This window comes from Anser anser, assembly GCF_964211835.1.
Source record: "Anser anser genome assembly, chromosome: 2".
In the NCBI taxonomy this organism is placed as follows: Eukaryota; Metazoa; Chordata; class Aves; order Anseriformes; family Anatidae; genus Anser; species Anser anser.
The window spans coordinates 138,093,043-138,117,793 of NC_139721.1; the positions used below are offsets into that span (position 1 = coordinate 138,093,043).

Consider the following 24,751-nt stretch of genomic DNA (forward strand, 5'->3'; position numbering starts at 1 on the left):
CACGCCGCGCCCCGATTGGCCGGCGGCTGGCCGTACCATTGTCCCGGGGGCGGGGGGGGGGGAGGGGAGGGTCCTGCCCGCCGCAGCAGGCAGCCCCGCGCAGTGCGCCGGGTGGCGAGGCCCGGCCCGGCCCGGCCCGGCCGCCGCCATGTGGTGCAGCGGGAACCCCGCCGGGGGGGCGGCCGGAGCCGCCGCCGTGACGCTCGTCCTCAGCGGGACCCGGGACTGCTTCCTGCGCCTGCCGCCCGCGCTGGCCTCGCACCTCCGCCTGCAGCAGGTACGGGCCCGGCCGAGGGCAGAGCGCGGAGGATTCTGGGAGAACGTTCCCCCACCCCCCCGCGCTGCCGGCGAGGTCGCCATGGCGACGGGGCGGTGGCTGCTCCGTGGCCATGGCAACGGGGAGCCCCGCCCACCCCACCCCCGAGGCGCCCCTTGCGACGGGGCCCGGGCGACCCCGTAGCGGCGGCGCCCCAGGGTCGGGGCCGTGCGGCCGTCATGGCGGCCTCGGGGGGTGGGGGGCCAGGTGGCGGCTTGTGGGGCGCAGCGGGGGCCGAGCCGTGCCGCTTTTCGGCCCTGCTTTAGTGAGGCGCGGTCTTGGGGCGTCTCGCCGAGGGTTCTGCATCTTGGGCCGCGCGTTCTCCTTAATAAAATGATTGGAGTTTGCCTGTGAGCGCCGTCTTACGCTGTGTGGTGTCGTTTGTGTCCCTCAGTGCTGTGATTCTTACACCCATAACACATTCCTCAGCATTCACATGGGAACTGGGACGGTAAATGCAGGCAGAATCATAATTCTTGGCATGCATGGGTATTCCACTATGTGTTCATTGGGGCTCTTGTCACTCAGAGTCCCAGTTGCAGGAAGGGGTTCTTACTGTTTAAGTAACTTTTCACATGAAAACACAAGCAAAGCCTGTGTGCATCCATTACGCAACGAGCAGAAGTTAGGGATTAAGGGCTTGCTAGCAGGATAGACAGTCTGGAGAAAAAAAATCCCTAAGAACAGTGTTAAAGAGGAGAAATCCGGGGCGAATGTGGGGAGGGTGGGAGCAGCTCTGGTACAACATCTCCTGCAAGGTCACGCTAACCCTTCAGGGCCGAAAGACATGGCACAGAGGCAAAATTGCCAAGATTGGGAAAATCCTGCCCTTTGGCATAGTAAAAGAGAGTCAGGGAAGGGCAGGTACGTGTCGCAAGAAATCCAGCACACATGTTCGCTTCCCTCCTGCTGCGGTTTCTGGATGTCTGACAAATTCTCCATCAATAGAGAGGGGGAGAAAGGATGTAACTGCTTTAAAGTCTCGTAGCTTCATTCTGTACATAGTCAGTTATGGCATTAATTTATCTTATTTCTCTAAAACTGATAGGGCCAAGCTGTGAAAATATCCTGCGGTCATCAGCCTATATTTTTGAGCTGGATAGAAATGAGGCATCGAGGTCACCAGAGTGAAAACACTGCAGAGATTAACAGACATTTAGCAGAGAAACTTGGCATTGCAGCTGGAGATCAGGTTTGAAATGCAATCTTTTTCTTTTTTTTTCTTTTTTTTTTTTTTTAATAATACGTATCGTGCAAGATACCTGAAAAGGTAATAAGTTACAAATTAGCTATGACCTTCTTTACATGTATTTAGACAATTACTGCATTTAAATCTTCTCAGGAAAAAAGATAACCATCCGGAAACATCTCCACTGTGAAAAGATTTGCTTGTTAAATCGGTAACAACTACCTAAATTAAAGTAGGATAGGCCAATGGATAGGTTCTCACAGACTTGCAGGCACTGTTTGCAGTGCCATTAATTTTAGGAAAACATAAAGTAATTAAACAGGTTAGGAATTATAAGAATATTTTGCCTGGAGTTCCTGTCGTTTTTAAGTAATTATTGATAACATATTTCTTCTTGTCTGACTTATTTGGGCTTTTATTTTCATCCCTGTTTTCCCTTTCAACGTGTATCCTTGTGTCTTTTCTCTTTGAATGTGTATTTAAATTTGCTTCCTATTTCTTGTGTGTTGAATTTCTTGCTCTGATTTATTCTTTCATCAGAGAGAAGCTGGAGAGATGCCCAGGAAGCAGGCAAAGCTTTTTGTCATGGGACTGTTAATATTTCAATATCCCAAGATTTTTTTATATTAATAGGGAGAAAATTAAACATGAGTAGAAGAGTATTACTCTACACGGTGTTACTGTTTGGTATATTCATATATGCCAGTTCTCCTGTTGTAAATTTTATTCAGCGTAATAAAACAGTGGCTCAAAAGCAGTGTATTGTCTTACCTTGTTTACATTTTTTTAGCATATTCTGTCTAGAAATGATGCAACTATTTGTAGAACTGTAAGACTAACTAGTTCAGTGGCAAAGTAACTTTTGTTCTAATAATTAATAATCTTCAACAGGAAAAGAAAATTGGCAACAGAAACCTAAGAACACTCAACTCTTGCCTGGAAATAATTGTCTGTACAATTGATAGAATAATTGGAAACTTTTGTAATCTTTTTGGACTCAGAAAGTGTACGTTTGCTGTGTTTCATAATAATATGCTCTTCTATTTACCACATTGGAGAGAAAGAATGCCTGACAACTTTTGCCTCAAACTTGAGGACCTGCAGGAGTTTAAAATAGGTTGCTACTTTAATAAAAGCTGATCTGAAATAAATAAATATCAGAGGACAGAAATAGTTTTATCTCAAGGAAAAAATATTTAAAAATGCATGACATGATACTGTTTGAAAATTGTTACTTTCAGTCAAATGGAACATTTGGTAAAAACGAACTTTTGAAATGTATTTTGAGAAAGCATTAAACATATCTGTTTTCCCTAAGCCATGGTAGCTTTTACTGTTTTTCCTGATACACAGGACCTTAAATTGTTCTGTGGAAGTGGAGCTGCTTTCCGTGAAACCTTTCATAAAGAAGCTAGGTTTGGTTTTGTATTGTATTTTTTTCCTCAGTTCTTCAGCTGTTTTTTGCCTTACTTGAATTCATGCACAACTCAATGGATTTTTCATCAGTCTAGCTTCCAGGACATTAAAAAAAATATATAAATGGTTCTGTGATCAGTATGCGTTGAAAATTTGTTATCAGCTGATAAAGCTCTTGATGCTTTGCACATTCACTTCCATTCACAGCATGTTGATGTCCCCAGGCATGCCCAATGTAATGTCTCCAATACTTTGAACTTCCATCTTCTGCTTATGAATTACCTCATATCATTAAGGTGTATGTTCAAGGCAGTGAAAACATATAATGAAAGAGATGTCCGTTTTCTAGCTAAGTTAAAGATGGAGTCTTTATGTCTTTAAAAATAGAAGTTCAGTATTTCAAATGCTGTTACTTTTGCCAGGTATTCCTTGAACCCTGTTCCCATGTCTCCTCCTGTCAGCAAGTAGAAGTGGAACCACTCACAGCAGATGATTGGGAGATACTGGTAATAAAACCTTCCCTATTGTTCATGTCTTTTTCTTAGAGATAACAGAGACTGTAGACATTAGCAGTTTTTTCGTAATTCCCTACTCTTTTTCTGCCCCTAAGGAAATACTAAATGTGGTACATTTTCATTGTACTTTATATTTCTAATGTTGTATTAGAAAGAGACATGTAGTTTTTATCTTCAAACGTTCAAAATATATGTAGTATTTAATTTATAATTATATCACGTTTTCCCAGGAACTGCACGCTTCCTCTCTTGAAAGACATCTTCTTGACCAAATTCGAATAGTATTTCCAAAAGCCATCTTTCCTATATGGGTTGAACAGCACACTCACGTTTACATCAAAATTGGTAAGCAGCACTGAATGCTGATGTGGTACATTGAGAGAGCTGTTCTGCAAGAGTGGATGCATTCATTCATCTGTTCTGTTTGTACTCAGGTACACTTATGCCAGCAGCCCCCTATGGGAGATTAGAACCCTGCACGGAACTTCTGATACGCCCCAAAACACGTGAACTTGAAGAGAACATCACCAGCATGCCTTTCACGGAAAGTGACGTCTTGCTCAAAAGCTTTGTGAAAAATAACATGGAGCACGAAGAAACAGTAAAGGAGCCTTTAGCCAACCAACCTCACTTAAATCCAGGAGTCCCTGAACAGAGTAAGGCCGATGCAAATGTGACATTTGGCTCAAATGTTCTCCCAGATATGTGGAATTACATAGGGAGCATTTTCTCTCGTACACCTGAGCAGAAACAAAAGACTTTGTGTGATAAAGATGAAATGGGCACCTTCAAAGACAAGCTGCTGAACTTAATTCACATGGATTCCATTTTTAGAGTATGTCAGTCCCAGCCTCCCAGCGTACAGAATGCATCAGCCACTCATGCATTTCTGAAATACAATGCCATTCATATTTTTCCATGGAATTTAGAATTTATTGATTTGGAGCCAAATGCCGTAGTATCTTACGGGAAAATTAATGAGCTGCTTTCCCCAAGACAGCGTCATCAAGAAGCAAAGCAAAATCTGCCAGTTGAAAAGCAAAAACATTTGACTAGTCCGCAAGACAAAAATAATTCCGATTCTAATAGCAGTCAAGCATCCAGTGAGGGATCTGTTGTGCAGATCGTTTGGAACGGATTTGAAGACCTAAAGAGTGTCATAGAGTATGGCAACAGTGGGGAAACCCTACATGTTGGAAGAGTTTGGGTCAGTTTGAGCACACTATCTTCTGGGCTTTTTATTGGATATCTTCTACTGGATAACTGTGGAACTGGCTAGTTAGTATATAGTTTGGGGATATAGGCTTTGCGTTAAGCTCTCAAATATAGTACACTAGAATCAAATAATATCTCGTAGACCTATGCTTTGCTAAGACATCTAATTCTGTGTTACGCTACCATTATCTTCTGAGATATACAGCGTACTCTGGGTTTCTGTGTCCTTAGCATTTTTGCACCAAATGGGGAAAATACTTTAGTGTTGCTAGAGGTGCATATTTTCTTCAAATTCTGTTGGCAGCCACTGTATTCATGAGAACATGAAAGTATTTATTTACGTACATTCAGTAATGCATAACGAGGTGGGTTGTTGGTTTTGTTTCTTTGTTTTCCATTAGATATCACTTTAGAATATGCTTTGGACTCATGTGTCATCAAACTATAAAGTAATGGGATCATGTATCCTATTGGTAAATGATGTTAAGAAATGCTTTTATATACTGTTAAAGCTTTTATTAAAATCTTAAATTACTATCAAATAATTAGCTTTCATATCATTTAAACTATCTTAGTTTTTATACTGTATTTTGTAAGGTGGCCCAGTCCCAGTGCGTAGACACTGACATTTTGGCTTGTTCTGACAGAACTACAGCCTGCTTATATTCTTTTCTGGAAGCACGTACAGGATCAACAAAAACAGATCAAATGCACTCCAAATAACCGTTTGACTATTCCGGCATATTATACTCCTTAACATTTGCTTATTTTCATTGAGGCTGAGAAAAAAGTCTGCAGTGGTATTTACCACTAAAACTTTTGAGACACACAGCAAATTTCCAAATGCCAGCAACTGTTAAGTCTTTCAGGTTTAATAAACATTTATGAGATGTTTTTGATTTGGAAATATGTTTAAAATAACACAGAATGTTTGAAAAGCAGTTTCCTTTTTAAAGGGCAAACAAACTAGTACAACTTAAAGAAATTGGATTTCTCTGTACTGCAGATGTGCTTAGCTCTGCTCTGTATAATGGATTATTTATATCTACCTGCCCATGTAAAATTAATTGTAATCAGCAAATGAAAGGGTTTTGTGTTTGGTTTTGGTTGTTTTGTTTTTTTTTTTCCTTTACTAAAACATTCTTGCCACACTTTAAGAATACTGATACCATACTATGTATGCAATGTTATAACTGTTCTATTGTCTGATATTTCCTTTTTCTTTGCTTTTATTTCAAATGTTTTAGATTCCAGATGCACTGAGAAAAAAGCTACGTATCAATATACATTCAACAGTCCGAATTAAGTCAGTTGAATCTGTTCCTAAAATTCCTGTATCTCTTAGACTGCAACCCAGACAGAACTTAGTGAGTTGATATTCTTGGTCATGTATTTGTTCACATACTGGAAAAAAACTAATATTGCTCTGGTCAAGGCTGGTTTGGTTTGGTTTGGTTTGGTTTTGTAATGTTTATTTGTTTTTATTTGTTATAACAACAATAATCAATAATAATTTGCATCAGACTGCGTTTGCAGTACATGGTTCCAACCTAGCAAGTTTAAGTGTATTCATTTAAGCCCGTAAAAACAATAACAAAGAATCATAAATTAAAAGTGGAAATACCCATTTTTAATTTTTGTGGGAGAAGGCATGCATTTGCTCTTCAAATCTTGCAGCGGCCAGTGGATTTCCTAAGAAAGAATTGCAGTAAAATGATTGTAATTTTTAATGTGCTGCTTAGATTTTGATCTCCTTCTAATGCTAATTATTTTCCTAATGCTAAAGATTTAATTTTTGGGGGTTACATACTTAAATCTCCCTCATGTGTCTACTGAGTGAGCATCTGTGACAGTAAAAACATACTTAGCACCATTTTCATGGTCTGTCAGGTGTAGATCTGGAATGAAAAATATTTCGAAACGTACCACATGCTTGTTTCTCTGTGATACTGGCCTGATTATCTGTTATGTTAGCTGCTCCTCAAAACCTTAAATATGCCATTTCCCATCATAGCAGACCTTATGCATGGTTTATTCTTCATTCCCGATAGTCTTTTTTGTTTCTTACCTATAGAGGAATAGTTGAAATAAGTTTTTTTAAGATATACACCGGAGTTAAAATAAGCATTCTTTCAGTAATTTGCTAAAATCACACAAAGTATTTGTGTGTGCTTTTATATGTTTCCAATACAGTGCCCTCCCGTCCCCTTTTTAGACAGGAGTTATGCTTCTGTGATTAGGAACTCAGCTGAGATTCATATTCAATTTCTTTTCCTCTTCCATTTACCTAGGTGATCTGGGGTCAGTCGTGTGGTCTCTTTGCTTGCTTTTTGAAATTTGTTGTTGCCCCCATCAAGATGAGCCCAGGGTAGTCTGCATAGGAAGCAGGGTATACAAGAAAGAGAGGGGTGCAGTGAGCACCCAAAATAAGTCACAGGTCAATGTTGGTGCATAACTTAGGTGCCCTTTCAATCCTGGGAACTGAGTAGTGCTTTTTGATCTTGCAATACAAGACAAGTAAAACAAGACTATAAAACTCCTCCTTGCCTCACATCAGTGTTCCAAAGATAAAATCTTTAAAAGTGGCTGAAGAGTCAGCTGTTGCTCTAGCAGGGACTAGGCAGGTGCTTTCTGTAGAGCAGGTGATAGACATGGTGGTTGTTGGCAAAATGTTATTTTCCAAATAAATGAAACTTCATCTTCTTCCATATCTCTACTACCATAAGCAAAACAAACACTCCATGCATAGGAAGAAAAGAGTCTTACTTACTAACACCTTGTTTTGTTTTATTTTTCTTTTTCTCTACATATTCTTATGTAGCATAAAGATATACACGAAGATGATGTTAAATATGCTTTCAGTTCTTGGCTACAGGATTCTGCTACTGATGATCTTCCCTGGATAATGACTAGCACAGACTGTATACATCTGCATGTTAAGGAAGGTAAGGATAATACTGTCTCCAGCTGTAGCTGTCTTAACCGTCTCTTATGGATTTTACTTGGGCAATGCCTTTAATCTCTATATACAACATTTAATGTAACAGTTATCTCTTTACACTGAAAGTGTAAGCATGAATTACACTTTAATAATGATTATCCTTTTTTTCATTTTGGATTGTACTGTAGTATTTCAAAATATGTTAATGTTTTCTCTTGTGAGGAATAAAAGCTAAATTTGTCTGGAATTTTAGTAGCTGTTCCTTGTTTTTACAGGAATGGAGGAGTTTGTCCTTAGTGTAGTGCATCCTGCTCACATGGAAGAAAATAAGTCTGAGAATATTTTTATGCTGAGTCCCAGTTTGCTGCAAAAGACTACTATACAAGTAAATATCACATAGTATCAGGTACCAAGTAATTTAAATTGTTACATTTGGTTACAAATAAATTATATGTATCATATATTGTTTTCCCTTTTTAAATAAATAATGTCAGTCTGTTCATTAAATTGTATTTGCATTCTTTGTATGTTTCTTTTTAGCCTGAGGCATTGGTGAGACTTTTTTTAGTCTTTCTCAGAAAATTAAATATTTACTTAACATTAGGATTACTGTGTCCGTTGGTAATTCTGGTTGAGCAAATGCCCACGACTTCAGGATTATGTGTATAGTAGTGGGAAAATATTTTTTTCATTTTTAAGCTGATAAAGTTAAATTTTAGAAGAAACTTAAGGGGTCCCATTTGGCTGTTCAGAATATATTTTTTCTGCAAAACGTAGAACTCCTGTTCAACAGAAGTATAATGGGCTTTATTTGTATTGGTGGTAGAGAAGTAGAAGACTTCCACAAATCATGCTGGTGACTGGTATTAAGATGAAAGGACAATGTATATTCCTTAGTAGCACTGTGAGCTTTAAGCATCTACCAGCCTGTTCCTATCTGTGAACTTCTCTGTTAGCCCTGTTTGCCAGTTCAGCTTCTCATACTAGGTCCCTGGTAAACCAGGTCGAAAAATACGTTTGGATTAATAAAAAAAAAATTAAAAATAAAAAGCCAAGTGTTTTGTCAGGCTACTTTTCACCTAGATCAATTTCCTTGTGTGATTTACTGTCTTGCCTCACAAGGCTTGTGCCAGCATAACAAGGAAGGTACAGCAGAAGAATCAACGCTGCAGCTAGGGAAATTCGATGATGAGCTGCACAGTCTGGGATAAAGTGCACTTAGCCAAATATCTAATTGCAGTTTGTTACATCATTGTAAACACTGAACTGTATTTTGGAAATAGTTATATGTATGCCATTTTGCCAATGCGTCTTTCTTTCAGGCAAAATTACACCGAATCCAAAAAAGGCTAGTCAATTGTATACCCTTCTGTGTAAAGTATTAACATTTTCCTTTATTGTAGGTTCTTTTACATCCTCTAACTAGAAAAGCTGATGATGACAGCCAGCCACCTATGCGCGATACAGACAGGAGCCTTCCGTACCACAAACTAGACCATTTAGGGTGAGTTGTTTTCATAGTAGAAAACATGTGATTGAATGGAAATTAAAGAAAAAAGAATATTGGTGAAAATGCACTTTTTTTTTTAAAGTAAGCCAGATCTTAAAAAAACACCACTGCATCTTTTGGTATTTTGGCTTGTGTCAGGCTCAGCCCATATTCTTGTTTGTATAGATGTTTAGTTCTGTCCTCTGAGCAGTCTTACTGAAGTGAATACAAAACTTCAGACGACTTAAACTTACATGCTGAATAGGTCACCATGTCTGGCAATTGGATGGGAAGTCTCAGAACTCTGTAAATTTCAAAAGAAATACTGATAGTTCAGTGGCTCTTGGTGTGCTTCTAAGTGGTGTGAAGTAGACCTCTGTGTAGCATTAAGGAATACTGGAGCTGTTGGAGATTACTTTTTAATCTGGGGTTTCCAAAGGCAACCAGACTTACGTGTTGCAGTCTGTCTGTCAATCTGCTTCCCACAGTAACTTAAACCTATTTACATGTTTAACCAAAGTTAAGAAATGGGTATGGGTCTCAAAGAATTTTGTTCCTACAATTTTTATCAGAATTGACAGCTGTGGAGAAGAACTCAAAGCAGTAGTTGCACTGGTAAAAAGTGTAGTGTGAGCTCAACAGCTAGTCGGTTAACCTGCTTGGGGGCCTGGGTGCAGTTTGGAACTAGCCCTTGGACGCACTGGCTCTTTCACAGCCAGTAGCTAAGTGATGTATAAAGCTGTTTTAATTAGTACGAGGGAAGACGGTGGTACTGTGTAGCAAGCGAGGTAGGAATGGGGCAGAGGGGACATGAGAGACTTGGAGTATTGTGGTAGTATGCTATCGGCGTTGTAAAAGGCAACTGAGGGCTGGCAGAAAGGGGCCAGTGTGGCAGGGACATGATGTGGTAGGGTAGGGATGTTAGAAACCAGGCTTCATTTGTTCATTTCATTTTTCATGGTGCAACATTTCGGTTGAAGTTGAAATACAAAACTTAGAGCCTCGCTGTTTGTGGACCTGAAAGGTGTGTCAAAAGTCACAAAGATTTAGGACAGGTAAGGGGCAAAGATCTCTTCCAATGAGCTAAGTGCTGCTTTATTTCTGAGAAGGTGGAGTTCTTTGCCTCAGGTGTGCTCCATGTTTTACTATTTTGTTACATTCCTTAGTAAATTGTTACTCGGACTCTAAAATAGATGAAGCCCCAGAAGCTGAAGTCAGCTCTGTTGTCTGAGACCTACCTTCTGCTGGAGTGGCATAGCATGAGCAGATAACAGTTGCACAACAGGGATGTTCTGCAATGTGTGTTTGTGCCCTCTATGTTGCCCCTGCAGAATAAATGTTTTTACTGATGTAAAAAGAATTAAAAAATTCTTCACACTGGATTCTCTTTATCTTTTTGTTGAAAATGTGAACTGCTTCACATTGCCAACATTGTAACCTCACTGTACTGCTAGCTATTAATATTTACATCATGAGCACTGATGCTACCCTAGGCCATTTAATTGTTTCTTTGCCGTGCAGGGGAGTGGACAAATTAGGAACATCTTCCTTTGAACACATAAGCCACAGCCTTTTGGGTCGTCCTTTATCTCAAAAACTGGCTGGTATTGCTGTGGGACTGCGAAGTGGAGGGGTACTAATCACAGGAGGAAAGGTATGCACTTTACTACTCTCTACTTGCAAACCCTCCCAGAAAGTTTTCCATAGTTACAAAACTTTTCATTAGTTTTCTTTGATACCATGCAAACTCAAAGAATTAAAGAATAAGCTGAAAAATGAGCAGTCAGCTGAACAGAGCTAACATAGTAAAACATTTTATATATATATATAAATACATTCATGAAATATAAATGTATATATAATATAATATAATAAAGTAAAACTTTAAAGATTGCTAGCAATGCAATTTCAGTCTATTCCCATAGGTCATTAATATGCTTTGTGTTTATGGTATAACAGACACTTTCTGTCTCTTAAATATTTGAATGAAGGTAAGAACACAGTATTTGCTCTTATGTTCTAACATAAAATGACAGTGTAGTTGATACTCTTAAGTTTCCTGTTGCCTCTTGCAGTGATCCATTTAACACAATACCCCATAACAATAGATGCTTTAATGCTCAGCTCAGTGGAATCAGAATGTTAGCGGAGATATCCACCCTAAATTTGGCTTATACTTGTTTCAGTCCATGGCTTTGGTCTCTACCAAGTGATGCAGAGACAGAATAGCGATATACTTCTGGTGAGGATTAAAACTAAGGTGTGCCTAGCCTTCCCAGCTTCACTTGTGTATGCTCTGATAAAAACTCCACAAAAACAGGAGAAAATAGTTGTGTAACTTTATGTTAGCTCACATTTATTTTTGCAGGGAAGTGGAAAGTCAACACTAGCGAAGGCCATCTGCAAAGAAGCATTTGATAGACTGGATGCTCATGTAGAAGTGATTGATTGCAAAGCTTTAAGAGGTATGATAATAAGTGTTTCATTCTCAAATGTGCTGTGTGATGAAGAACCATAATAATTGAAATTACCATATTTAGTCTGTCTTATCTTTCAATTTTTATTGTTAATACTTTTGGAAGGAAATGAGATTCTTGAAGTTAAACAGTCTAATGAAAGTGTAACTGTCTTAAGCTTATTTTGCACTTAGCAGTTTCTGTCCCTCATACCACCACCAAATTGAAGCAGTGATTCCTTCTTTATTTCTAATTGTTCTAACAGAGGAAGAAGTTGCAAGTTGAACTGTGTGTTTTTTCAGCTGTGCTAGCTGGAACAAATATTATGTCAAACATCCTAAATGTTAAGGACTTCCTGTGTTACTCAGTGAAAGAAATGACATGAGCACCAAAGAAGAACTAAACAAACAAGCAGCTGAAGCCAGATTTATGCTGGCACGTGTACTACTCTAATGTTTGTTAGCAGTAGTCGTCTAATAGTCATGACTATAGGTGATGATGAATACTTGGTGATAAGGTGAATACATGGGTTTTTAGTGTTTAAAATAAGTGTATTGCCAAAGATGGAAGAGGACAAAAAAGGCTTTTTTAATCTTTCATTAATGGGCTTTCACCAATAGTCTTGGTGTTATGGACACAGAGGATAATGAACTGTATTGTTACAGAGGTTTTTTTGTGTTTTTTGGTTTTGATTATTTCTTTTACAGAGCCCTTATATTGCATGCCTATATTCTTTCTGCTTAAGTCCCTACTACGATCCTTTCTCCAGAGAAAAAGGGAAAGATCAGTAAAGAGTTAGGTCCTTCATGCTGAAAAATTCTTCAAATTGCAGGACTCTTCAGTAGCTAATTTAGGGTGCTGTTGACACTGCTCTGTATTTTAACTGTCTAGAAATTATACCTGTAGGTTCCTCTAGCGGTTGCTGAAAGATGATTAATCACATTTTAGGACAGAGTGATCCTTCTAGTACTTTTTTGATGGAACGTGTCGCCTACTTTCCTTACTGACTGCAGACTCTGGCTTAAACTAGATATCTGATTTGTAGGAGTGCAGTTAAGTTAGCTGAATCCAAACCATTGGAGTATTACCTGAGCAAGCTGTAAGTCAATCTGTTTTTTTTTTTGTTTGTTTGTTTGTTTGTTTTTTCCCTGGTATGTTTTGTCATTAAAACTGTATTTCTGTTTTAGGAAAAAGATTAGGAAACATAAGGAAAAATGTGGAAGAAGCTTTTTTAGAAGCATCATGGAGACAACCATCCATCCTTTTAATGGATGATCTTGATCAGGTTGTTGGAGTACCTTCCACACCAGAGCATGAGAACAGCCCTGAAACAATTCAAAGCAATAGACTTGCTTATGGTAAGATTGTACTACCTGTTTCTGGATGAAAATGTAATGCAGCTTAGAATTTCTGGCACCTGAATTGTACTGTCCTAGCTAGACACTTGTCTGGATCATTATTGCCTCTGGACCATGAGGTATGTTTGTAGAGCAGAGTTCATAGCACAGAAAAATCATGTTTAATATCCTGTGATAGATAGCATCAGTTACGTTGCAAATATAGCTTTTAAACAGCACTTCCAGTGAAGTTTTAGTTATGGAATGTACTGTCCTAGAAAAAATAATTATATTGTCCGGCTGTTTTGTTGTTGTTATTTTAGTTTTTGTTGGTGGTGGTTTTTATTTGTTTTTATTATTATTAAAGAAAAGCCTTTATAAATGGCGATAAAGCAAATATTCATTTGTTACGTTTTGTATGTGTTAATGCTACTACAGTAGAAATGTGTATTATCAAATACAGAGTCTTCCTGTTATTTTGCAATTCATGGAGCAATATGTTATCTGTTTAGTTTTGAAAGATCTGATAAAAGAAGTTATTTCCATGGGGAGTTTGATTGCATTCATTGCTACAAGTCAGTCTGAACATGCCCTACATCCTTCCCTGGTTTCAGCTCAAGGCACACACATATTTCAGTGCTTCCAATGTATCCAGTCTCCAGATCAGGTAAATTCAGGTATTTATTAATTTGGTTAATTTGCTCCCTCTAAATGTATGTCCCCTTGTTACCTGTAAAGGGATTTTAGAGGAACAGCTTTAAAAAACATGTGGATCAGTACAGTTAGGTAAATGAGATTAAACCGAAGTGTGTTTTTTACACTGCTCAGAGGAGTAAGTATATCCCTAAATGTTAATCAATTGAATTAAATGTTAAAATGTTATTAAAACGAAATATTAATTTTATGGGAAGGTTTGGGGTTATTTTTCTATGTGAATTATGTCCCTCCACTTTTAAATGTAGTCTTTTTTGGAAAAGTGAAAAGGAAAGAATAAACAGTATAACTTAATTGCAGGAGAAAGTAGACTGTTTGTACCTATGCGTATATATCCTAATGATATGAAATAGTCATGGCAACTCATTGGTATTTAGCACAAGTAGTTCCTGCCTGCTTGTCTTCTCTCATAGACAAGCAAATAAAAACTATCAAGGAAGCAGTTCTGCATTAGATACAATGTAGGTTTCTCCCACTTCTTGCAAGTCTGCATTTTTTTAATACTAATACATGAATAAGGAGGAAGTGTCAGTGGAAAAGTCAAGATCTTAAAAGATACCAAATTATCAGATGTATTTTATCTAGTGCAGTAGTTTTCACATTCAGTATAACCTGCATGTATCAGCGCAAAGGGAAAGATTTTTGTTTTCCTGTGAAACAGAAACAATGGGTGTAGTAAAACACTAGAATCTGAGGAGCAGGGGGTTGTTTCATTATTGTTGTTAGATTTAAGATAACTGCCAGGGTAAACATTTGAAGTCATAAAACCGGTGATTTTGTTGAAGTTCAGCTGAAGAACTGACTTTTGTTCATATTCATGTCTGCTCAGATTTTGTTATTTGAAGATTTGGTGATATCTAAAATGGTGAAGGAAATTTTAGTAACTCATATGTAATTGTTTTCTGAACTTCTAAAATCCACATAAACAGAAAAGTGAAAATGCACTTGTTGTACAATTCTATTTTTCAGAAGCAAAGATGTGAGCTGCTGTGTTCCATAATAAAAAATAAACTGAATTCTGATATCAAGAAGTTCTCTGATCTTGACCTCCAATATGTTGCAAAGGAAACAGAAGGTTTTGTTGCTAGAGATTTTACTGTGTTGGTTGACCGTGCCATTCATGCCTGTATTTCTAACCCGAATGCATTTCAAAATGATGGTATGTTCACAACAAAATCTAGATTTCATAGTCTAACTTCTGTTATCCACAACCTTTGAATAACACCCAAATAAAACACCAGATTTTGTTTCGTGTTTAAAATGTATTTGTTATCCACAACCTTTGAATAACACCCAAATAAAACACCAGATTTTGTTTCGTGTTTAAAATGTATTTGTTACTTATAGTGAGGATTTTTTTTTTCATTTTTCTGTAAAGCAGAAGTGAATCTCTCAACTGTGGATTTTCAGAAAGCTTTAAAAGATTTTACTCCATTAGCTCTGAGAAATGTCAACCTTCATAAGCCTAAAGACATTGGCTGGGACAGGATTGGTGGCTTAAAAGATGTGAAGCAAATACTTGTGGATACCATCATGTTACCTGCAAAGGTATGCAGTTCTTTTAAATAAGTTACTTGAATTTTATATATACTGTTAGTAGAATAAGAATTATTTTTAAGGTGCAACACAGTATTTGACAGAAATAAGGCAGGTATGATTTTAAGCTACTTTTGTAGCTTCTCACTCTTCAACTATCTTCAGCTACTGGAAAACTTTTTCACCTTCCCCTTCCCTCTCCCAAAAACAATAGGCAATGGCTTGTACTTTTCTCCAAATGAACTGTTGTTCTGGAATATTGCAGTATTACATCCCCTGCCTGACATATTCCTAGCATCTTCTTTTGTTACACACTTCTTTACAGGGACTTGTGCTTAGGTTCTCTGAAGATAACATTTCCAACTGTCGTCTTCTGTGCTTTTGCTAGAGGAGTGCCGTCTTCTGGGTGAATGCCAGTCCATCAATTTTCCCTTTTAATTTGGCCAACATTGTGATGAGCCATTCATTTCAGTCTTCAGAAAAATGACTGAACGTTTTTTCTTACAGTGGACAGAATCTTTTTGTCGTATACTTTATATAATTTGATCATACCAGTCAGTGATCAAAATACAAATTTAGAAGTGCTAGCATGGATGTTTTAAAACTCTGATACATCCCTATTCTGTCCTGTTTCTTCTTGTTAGAAGATGCCACTACTTGTAATTAAGAAGTCTAGGAACCCACTTCAGCCCCAAGTAAACTACAGCAGTCCAAATGAGCTCTTTTGATAATAAAGTGGATAAAAGAAATTAAAATTCTTTTTGAACAAAAATCCCCACTCATGAGATTTCAGTACACTACAGAATAATCACATATTTTAGAACGTGTCTTGTTGACATTCTTTTCCAGTATCCAGAATTATTTGCAAACCTACCTATACGACAGAGATCAGGAGTCTTGCTATATGGAGCACCTGGAACAGGAAAAACACTGTTAGCAGGAGTAGTTGCTCGAGAGAGTGGAATGAATTTCATAAGTGTCAAGGTAACAAGATTTTTAAGATCGGTATTTTGCCTTCACAACCGCATACTCATAATTATGTTGAGCTACTTCATTCAGTTAATAAAATTAAAGTAAGAAGCTTATTTAAAATACTGAATGCCTCTGGATATCCAAGCATCTGTCTGACTTTCTGGAGCTTCACAGTTCTATGACTGAGATTTTTTTGGTATAATTTTTCTTTAGGAAGACTAATAAAATTTAACTAGATATTCTTAATTTATTTACTTTTTTTTAAATAAAAAGATCCTGGATTCCACTAGACAATGAAGTTTGGCAATGCATTTTAATTATTTTCAAAATGCAATGTAAACTGTTACCTTGTGATACTCTAACGCGTTTTGTTATAGTAGAAAAATTGAAATAACTGCTTAAGAACAAATTGGAGTGCTGCCATTCTCTTGGTTAAAATAAAATTCACTCCAATATATTAAACTTATGCTGATGTTAAATTACACATTAAAAGAAACACATCATGAATATTCTTTTCTGTTTTTTAGGGACCAGAGCTACTCAGCAAATACATTGGAGCAAGTGAGCAAGCAGTTCGAGATATTTTTAACAGGTTGGCTTTGTAAAGATTTGTGATATTATCAGTAGATTTTATTGGTTGAAGCTCCATGAAATAATTTTGTTCTTGGAGAGCTATGGTGTCAAATCACAAAAGTATCTGAAATAAACAATTGTGTCAAACAAGATGGTCATGTTGAGTTTGCCAAGACCATTTTTAAGAACTTTTTTAGGAACAGTTTGGATCAAGAGTGCACTTTTGAAGCTGATTTCCCATTTCTCTACAGTGCTTTGGTTCACATCACAGATTTGTTGTGGAAAATAGGTGCTGAATTCCTTTCAGATAAGTCCAGGACATAGACTAGTGTACTCCAGCTAGTAATGAACATTCAGTAAACAGAATCAGACTTGACTTGGTATTGAGATTCTTAGTGCCGGTAGTTTTGTTTTTACAAATCTGTCCTTATTAAGCCTCACTGCTTACTAATGTAAAAATGAAGAAGGGAAGAAAAGAAAAGATATCCTTCATGTCCTTTGCTTCTTGTGTAGTTTACAATGTAGAGGCAGATATGTTTAAGCCAAGATGTCATCTGAAGTGACTGGATTTTAAAGCTTTCATGAGCTTTCATTAACACAGTTGAGTACTTAAGAAAGGAAAAAGCGAGTACAAGGTATGTCATAAAAATGAGCCGCAATCGCATAGAAATCCGATTCTTAAGAATCTCTAACTTCTGTGGGAAACCGGTTTTCTGTTCTCTGGCTACATTTAACTGGCTTTTGTTTGTTTGTTTTTAAGAGCTCAGGCAGCCAAGCCTTGCATTGTTTTCTTCGATGAGTTTGATTCTATTGCTCCTCGCCGAGGTCATGACAACACTGGAGTTACAGACCGGGTGGTTAACCAACTGTTGACTCAGTTAGACGGTGTGGAAGGCTTACAAGGTAATAATTCATCTGTGTGCCCCTTCATACACATAAGTTTAGCAAGTGTTAATGATATTTTTCTACACTTTCCTAAAGGAGTTTACGTCCTAGCTGCTACTAGTCGCCCAGATTTGATCGACCCTGCTTTGTTAAGGCCAGGTCGACTGGATAAGTGCCTGTACTGTCCACCTCCTGATCAGGTGAGAAAACAAAATGTTTTACATGACAGGCAGGGGAAAAAAAAATCAAACTACTGGTCTTTATTCTCCATTTCTTTATATTTTGTAGCATTTCATATCTGGCCAAAGTGGAGTTGCTTGCACAGCTCAAGTTATATATACAAATTCACTGTTTTTTAGTGCCAGTAAGTTAGTATAAAACTGGGAAAAGACTGTTTACCACTGTCTTAAGGATCAAATCGTATTCCAGTGGATTTAACTGATTCAAAAAAATAATGATTAAAAAATATCTTTAACAGGAAACTAGTCTGCAGAAAGGAATTGGCAGTAGGGTAGTGTTTATCATCTTCTGCATCATGCTATGAATTACAAATCCAATGGATCTGCTGTTTGCTTGAAGTGATGAACCATAGGCATTCACAACCCAACCCTTGATTATCTGATGTTTTCAGAGCAGTTTTGTTCTGAATCCAGACAATTCTACCATTCTTTACCCACAGTTAATTTAAATGTTCAAGTTCTTTTGAAGACAGATATGTCACTGGCCAGGGAGGGAATGATTCTCACTGGTTATAGTGGGTTTTGGATCAGGCCCTTAAGGCTGTACAACGTGTATCTTTGATTCCCCATGTTATCTTAAAAATTAGTGCTGTTCATTTTCAGATTAGTTGGAAAGTTTAACAAATGCCACATCATTTCATTCTATAAAGGTACACGAAGAAGATGTTCCTGTGCACTAAGATCCTAGATATTAGCTGGGTATTTAGAGAAATGTATTTCTCTGCACACTGTGTGTTTGGTACAGTTTCTTTTAGACTTGTCAGGGAAAAGTAGCAAAATTTATGCCTATATTTTAAAGATTGTTTACTACACAGTATGTCCAATATGTATTATCATTAGGGTAGTATTATCTGTTAAAAAAGGTAATTCCTTCCACAGATAGGAATGTGTTTGTAACAGGGGCAAAGCACTATTTAGAAGTCAGGAGAAAGAAAATATCAGGTTGCTTTATTGACAGTATTTTTTTTTTCCCCTCTCTTCTTACAGAGTTCACGCTATGAAATCTTAAAAGCTCTCAGTCATTCTCTGTCCTTGGCAAGCGATGTGGACTTTGAGTATCTGGCAGCAAAAACAGATCAGTTCACAGGAGCTGACCTAAAAGCTTTATTATACAATGCCCAGTTAGAGGCAATACATAATAGTTTAGGCTCAGGTTTAACACAGGTAAATAATACTGATATAGAAGACGTCTCTTTTTATTTTGATGTTGATATGTTTGAAAGAGTTAATTCTTTTCCTTTTTTTTTCTAAGCAAATTTGTTTAATAATATTTAGTTTTCCTGTATAGAGGATTAAAATCTTAATGTTTACTGTATCATGTGAGAATAATGTAACAAATTAGTTTAAATGCTTCTTAAAGACAACGTTTTTTGATTTTATGAGAAATGTTTAATATTAAAATTTATTTTAGCAATTTTTAGCAAAATTATTTAGCATTGTTATGAGGAATTGACTGACAAATCAAGGGCGTGGGGCTCTCATAGTTTTGGGGCATCTGGCAAATTCAGTTTTGAGCTGGCATATTTTGGGTGGTGGAGGAAGCAAGGAATTGGTAGGTTTTATGAAGTTGTTCTGACAAATTGAGTGTGATCTGAGTTTAGGGAGAAGTGGCGAGAGGGTAGTGATATCAGAAGGGGCCTCCTCTGTCTTACATTCCAGGCACCAGCTAACACCCATGTTTCCAAGGCACAGGATCCCACCCTTAGTTTTTATCCCTCATGTTACTGACAGGCCTCTTTCCTCTTTTAGCTTCCACTCAGCCACCTCCCCTCACATTTTTAATTCTGGCTGGGAAGGGCCAGGCATGGCTTCTCCTACTTGGAAGTCAAAAGGAGGTGTTGGGTCAGGGTCATAAAAGCAAGGAGAGCTCTCAGGTTCTTTTTGCACCAGATTTACCAGGCGATGGGGCTCTGAGTATCCAACTGTTAGCATTGGGAGGGATCTCCAGCATACCTTCCATAACAGTCCCTTCACTGTAGCATCAGCATGAGGAGAATATGAAATTAAGAGAAGAGGATAGAACACTAAAAGTAGGACAGCCCCCCACAGGCAGAGTGTCCTTACACTGCTCTCAGTTTTGCTGTTCCTTCGTATGGCTATTTCTAAACACTGTGCTGCTGACCTAAGTAGTTGTAGGCATACCTGATGATGATCCCCATCATTAAAAGGAGGCTGTTGTCTAAAGTAATAGTCTCCAGAGTAGCATGTGCAAGAAAATCCATTGATGGGGGGGGGGGGGGGGTATTAGAACTTAAATAGTACATGCGTATGATTTACAAATAAATATGCATATATTGGGTGAGGTGCTCTGACTTTTTTTATTGATAGGGGTGCACGATCAAAGAGTTTTTGCAGACACCAGTGTAAAGCACCAATTGCAATTTCTGTATCATTTAAAATGTGTTACCATGACTGAAGATGAGCAGAGTGATTAGGCACTGTAAAAGTAGACTCACCGCAGTCTCCCAGACCACTTTGCACAAGATACTAAGTTGCTTTGCAGGGAAGGGTCAAGCCAGAAATGATAGTTCTACGACAGAAAATGTACATGAAGTTTCCTGACACTTGCTGTTACTGAGTGGGCAAGACAGATCATAGCAAATAAATAAAACCTTAAGATTATTTCCTCTAAATACTGTTCTGCCATAAAGATGGAAAGTTGTGCTTAAAGGCATTGGATTTTCTTAGCCAAACATTTGGAATTCTACTTCCAGAGAAGGACGGATTGCTAGAAACAAATGCAAATCAATACTTTCATTTGGACTATACATTAAATATTTTAATGTATTTCAGCTTGCAATTAGCTGTGAGTTAATACTTCTAAATGTTCTGTTTTGTTTTGTTTTGTTTTCTCACAGGATTTTGGTTCTAGTTCTGATAGTGACTTCAGCCTGTCTTCCATGGTCTTTCTAAACCACAGCAGTGGCTCAGATGACTCAGCAGTAGATGGAGAAGCAGTGCTAGAGCAATCTCTTATTTCTTTAGACATGTCCGAGTTGATTCCTGAAGATCCAAGGTCCAACATGTATCGTCTTTATTTTGGAAGCTCTTATGAATCAGAACTAGGAAATGGAACTCCTTCAGAACTGGTAAATTACTCTCAATATTTTGAATTCTCTAAATATTATTGGTTGTGAAGCAGAAAAACTGAACCAGGCAAATGGTAGGGTTTTATAAACACAGTTATGTCTGCTTTGTCCTTGAAACTGTCTTCATCTAATACCTTGTGGTCCAGAGTATAAACCAAGACGGATGCCATCTAACAAAATACAGTATGGACTTCTCTACAACTTTTAAGCACTTTTGAATTGAAACCCCAAAATACTACTTAATGCTTTATAATCAGGCAAACTGTTTTCATACTAGGTCTTACTGTCTGATCTAAGGGCTTGTTGCCTTCCAAAGTTTATTACTAAAACAGCTTTTTAATTTTTTAAACTAAAAAAAAAAAAGGTTTTATCACTAAAAAATCACCATCTAGCTCTCATGATCATAAAAATCAGCAACTTTTCAGTTTCTGGTAGACCATTCATTAATGGAATAATCTGACCACAAGATTGTGTAAATAACAGGAGAAAATCTTAGCTTCCATTGTTGCTCTTAAGAATGGAATTCTTACTGCAGTGGAGAAACCGGCACATTCTGTGGCTAACTTGGAGGTAGGGTTCTGCTTAGGGGCAGAAGGCTGGCTGGTCTCACTTGGCTGCCAGGTAAGCAAAACAGAATATGCTCTCTCCAATCTCCTTATATTGAAGAGATGACTTCAGAGTTTGCATGTGATCCATTCATTTTGAGAATCTGTTGTAGAAATGTAATTACAGGTAGTTATCAAAGGTGTTAGAATCTTGTTTTCAAAACTGTCTTGCATTGATTCTTAAAGCCAAAAATAGCTTCTTCTGACATTGGAGAAGTAATTACTGACTGCTAAGCCTTGTAGGTTGCTTTTGTATTTGTTGTCTTGCGGTATAGATGACAGTGTTCCAGTAATGTATCGTTAGAGACTTAAATTTTCCTTTAACTGTGGAAACTCTTCAGTGGGGCTACAAAGACTTCAAGCTCTTAAAACAGTTGAACTTGAAAGTTGCATGTTTTATCCAGTGCACAGAAAATGTGGAGGTGATAAATATTTAAATTGTGAGTTATTCCAAAGCTAACTACAGAAACTTTCCCAGATTTCAGAACCACTGATTTTCATACATAAGTAAAACAATGGGTTTAGTAGACCTTTATTCTTTTTGACATAGGCCATTGCAAAACAATATAGATGTTTTCCAAAGATGAAGCAGTTTATTTTCAAACTTGTACTTTCCCCAAATATCTTGGCAAATTAACCTGAAACTTTCTGTGCAAAAAGTTGTGTGTGATACATTTTTAAGAGAAAGTTTTTGCTGGTGGAAGCAAGGTTATACTGAATTAAATTGGCTGGAAAATGAGCTAAATCTTAATGGCTGAGTTGCTCTTTTGGGTCTGTAATGAGTTAATGTATTTCTCCTTGTGATCAATTTAGAGCTCTTTGTGTTTGTCTGGACCAAACTCCATAAGTCACGATTTTACCAGCATGTCTCAAAGAGACACAGCATCATCGCAACTTTCAATGCTTAGAACAACCTCTCAAGAAGACTCCCTGGAAAATAATCAGGAGCAGCAAACAGAGCACCTGAGGACAGAAATCAGTGCTATCAGAGCCAGTTACAGAAGCAAGAACGGAGTATGGCAGTTTTGTTTATTATTTAGTCTTACATTTTTTCTCCCAACATTTCTTGGTATTCTAAAAAATAATTTCTGCAATAGCATTAAATATAATGTAACAAAAATAGCAAAGATAAATGATACCTAGCTTGAGGAAAACAAGCCAGATTTGTGTTATTAATATAGGGGGGAAATAAGTGATTTTATTTATAATATGTATTGAGGAGGTTCCAGAGTTACTGATATTCATGGCACTAGGTATTTGATCTTTGGTAATTTCTCATTGTTTATTCCTGGCTCTGTTTTCAAGGAGGACAGCACCTTTAATCAGTCCATGCCTGCCAAGAACACTTTGATTATTACTCAGTCCCATTTGATGACTGCACTTGAGGGTTTAAGACCATCCATTAGCCAAGATGACTGGAAGAATCTTACTGAACTGTAAGTATTTTTTTTTGTGCGTGTGAATTTATTTTTTTAATTGTGAATTCAGTGGAGATTTGGTGTTCTCATATTTCTTATTCATCAGAAACACAATAGTTATTTAATGTGGGGAATGGCAGAAGAGTGGAGTGGTTTCTGACAGCATTTTTTTTTTCAGAAATTCAGAAGTTACACATTGGGAAGGGGAAATTCTTTTACCAGTGCACTGTATTTTTGTTTGTTTGTTTTCATTAATGTAGGACCTAGAAATTCAATCACAAACCAGAAAAACCTTGTATTATGTTAAGAGCTATACCAGTACAAGAAGATTCTGATTCTGTAAGACTTAAAGCCAGGTCACCTCAAGTAGCAGTCCAGCATATTTTCAAATTGCTGGCGTTTGACTCAGTTGTGGCCTCTGTTAGCTCCAGTATTCAGGAAGAGGTATGTTGGTTTTGAGTCCTTGGCACGTGTGTTCCCACAGAAAAAATAATAATATGCAGAGGAGTAGATATAGTGAGAATGAAAATGTATCATCTCAGACTAGAAAATGACTGGAGTGAATAAGCTGGACGCTGGCATCAGGATGTTCGGTGATGGATGTGGAAATTGTTAAGGCATGTTCTGCCTCAGCTGATACATAGATAAGCAGATATTACAGCACAAGAAAGAGAGAAGGAAAGAAGGAGAATGAGGGATGCTCCCTAGGATCCAGTCCACTTCTGTTCCCCACCCCTGTGAGTCCTACACCCCCATATCCCTCAAAAAAAAAAAGAAAAAAAAAAAGCTGAGGAGAAAGCTTTCCGAGTCAGATTAGTGGTTGAAAATTCTAGTCTTGTAGGTCTGAGGAGATGTTCATTTGTCACATCAGTGAAAATATAAACAAACATCTGTAGTTCTGTGTTGCATTAATGTGCATCTGAAGAGGCATATGCAAACAAAATCGTTTCAGACTAATATGCTAATATCTTTTTCTGTTTTAAGGTACGAGGATTTTCAGAATCCCAAGAAGAAGAAAGGACAAGTTGGCTCAACATACAGACCAGGACAAAAAATGACTCTAGCTTAGTAACTTTTAATGTGCTTGTAATTACTAAACTGTAAATGGAAATGACAAATGTGAGCCTGATATTTAAATGATTACATCAGATTATTTATATTCATATGGATTTATTAATGCAGCAATTGAAGAAAAAATTATTTTCAGTTTACATGCTGTAAAATTATTTCACATTTTATTTTGAAGAAAATTGTCTTCCTGCAGATTAATATTAAATTTTTGAGAGAGCATTTGTTACGTTATGTCCAGTTGTTTATCACATAAAATTTTTAGTATTGCTTTTTATGAATATATGATTACCAAAAAAACTAATAATGATTTCCCTGTTTATTTCCTCATAACAATTACATCCTGTTTGAATAAACTATAATATCTAATGCAGGAAACATTTTGAAAACATTCTGTAAATGTTGTTCTGTAAATAGCAGCTGTTGGACGGCTTAGAGAAGGGTGATAGTTCAGATGTTTATTGGTAGACAACTACTCTAATACTTCCAGAACAATTGTAGCCATAAAAGAAAAATAGTAAGACAAACCAGTATAATTTTATCTTTGTCTTTTACCACTGTTAATTATTCAGAGGAATATCAAGTTGCATTTTGCAACTATATCTTCCTGACCCCATCTTTTATTCTTGGAGACTTCAGAAAAATCTCTGATGTTTGGAAGCTGTCTAATGTTACATCCTGAAGTTATTCACCACTGCTTTCTTACAATCAGGTTGTTTAAGAGTTGTCATTCTCAGCTGATAAGGAGGTGGACAGCAGGGGAAGGAAGCTTTCTTCC

The 24,751-nt window shown here is 37.4% G+C and overlaps 1 protein-coding gene across 2 annotated transcripts; it reads left to right on the forward strand.

Annotated features, from left to right (window-relative positions):
* Positions 1-9: 9 nt before the first annotated feature.
* On the forward strand, positions 10-24,343 carry PEX1 (peroxisomal biogenesis factor 1). Of its 2 annotated transcripts, none has more exons than XM_083826923.1 (24): positions 10-277; positions 1,365-1,508; positions 3,344-3,427; positions 3,667-3,781; positions 3,871-4,643; positions 5,899-6,018; positions 7,473-7,596; positions 7,868-7,977; positions 8,996-9,096; positions 10,603-10,735; positions 11,450-11,546; positions 12,725-12,895; positions 13,387-13,541; positions 14,558-14,747; positions 14,967-15,136; positions 15,974-16,108; positions 16,624-16,688; positions 17,430-17,572; positions 17,651-17,754; positions 18,781-18,957; positions 20,652-20,882; positions 22,301-22,501; positions 22,793-22,923; positions 23,890-24,343. In XM_083826923.1, the coding sequence occupies exons 1-24, from the start codon at positions 149-151 to the stop codon at positions 23,972-23,974; spliced, it is 3,888 nt and encodes a 1,295-aa protein (XP_083683049.1). In that variant the 5' UTR covers positions 10-148; the 3' UTR covers positions 23,975-24,343. The 2 variants fall into 2 exon arrangements, with proteins under 2 accessions (XP_083683049.1, XP_083683050.1); XM_083826924.1 differs by having other exon boundaries at positions 14,970-15,136.
* The last annotated feature ends 408 nt before the right edge of the window (positions 24,344-24,751 follow it).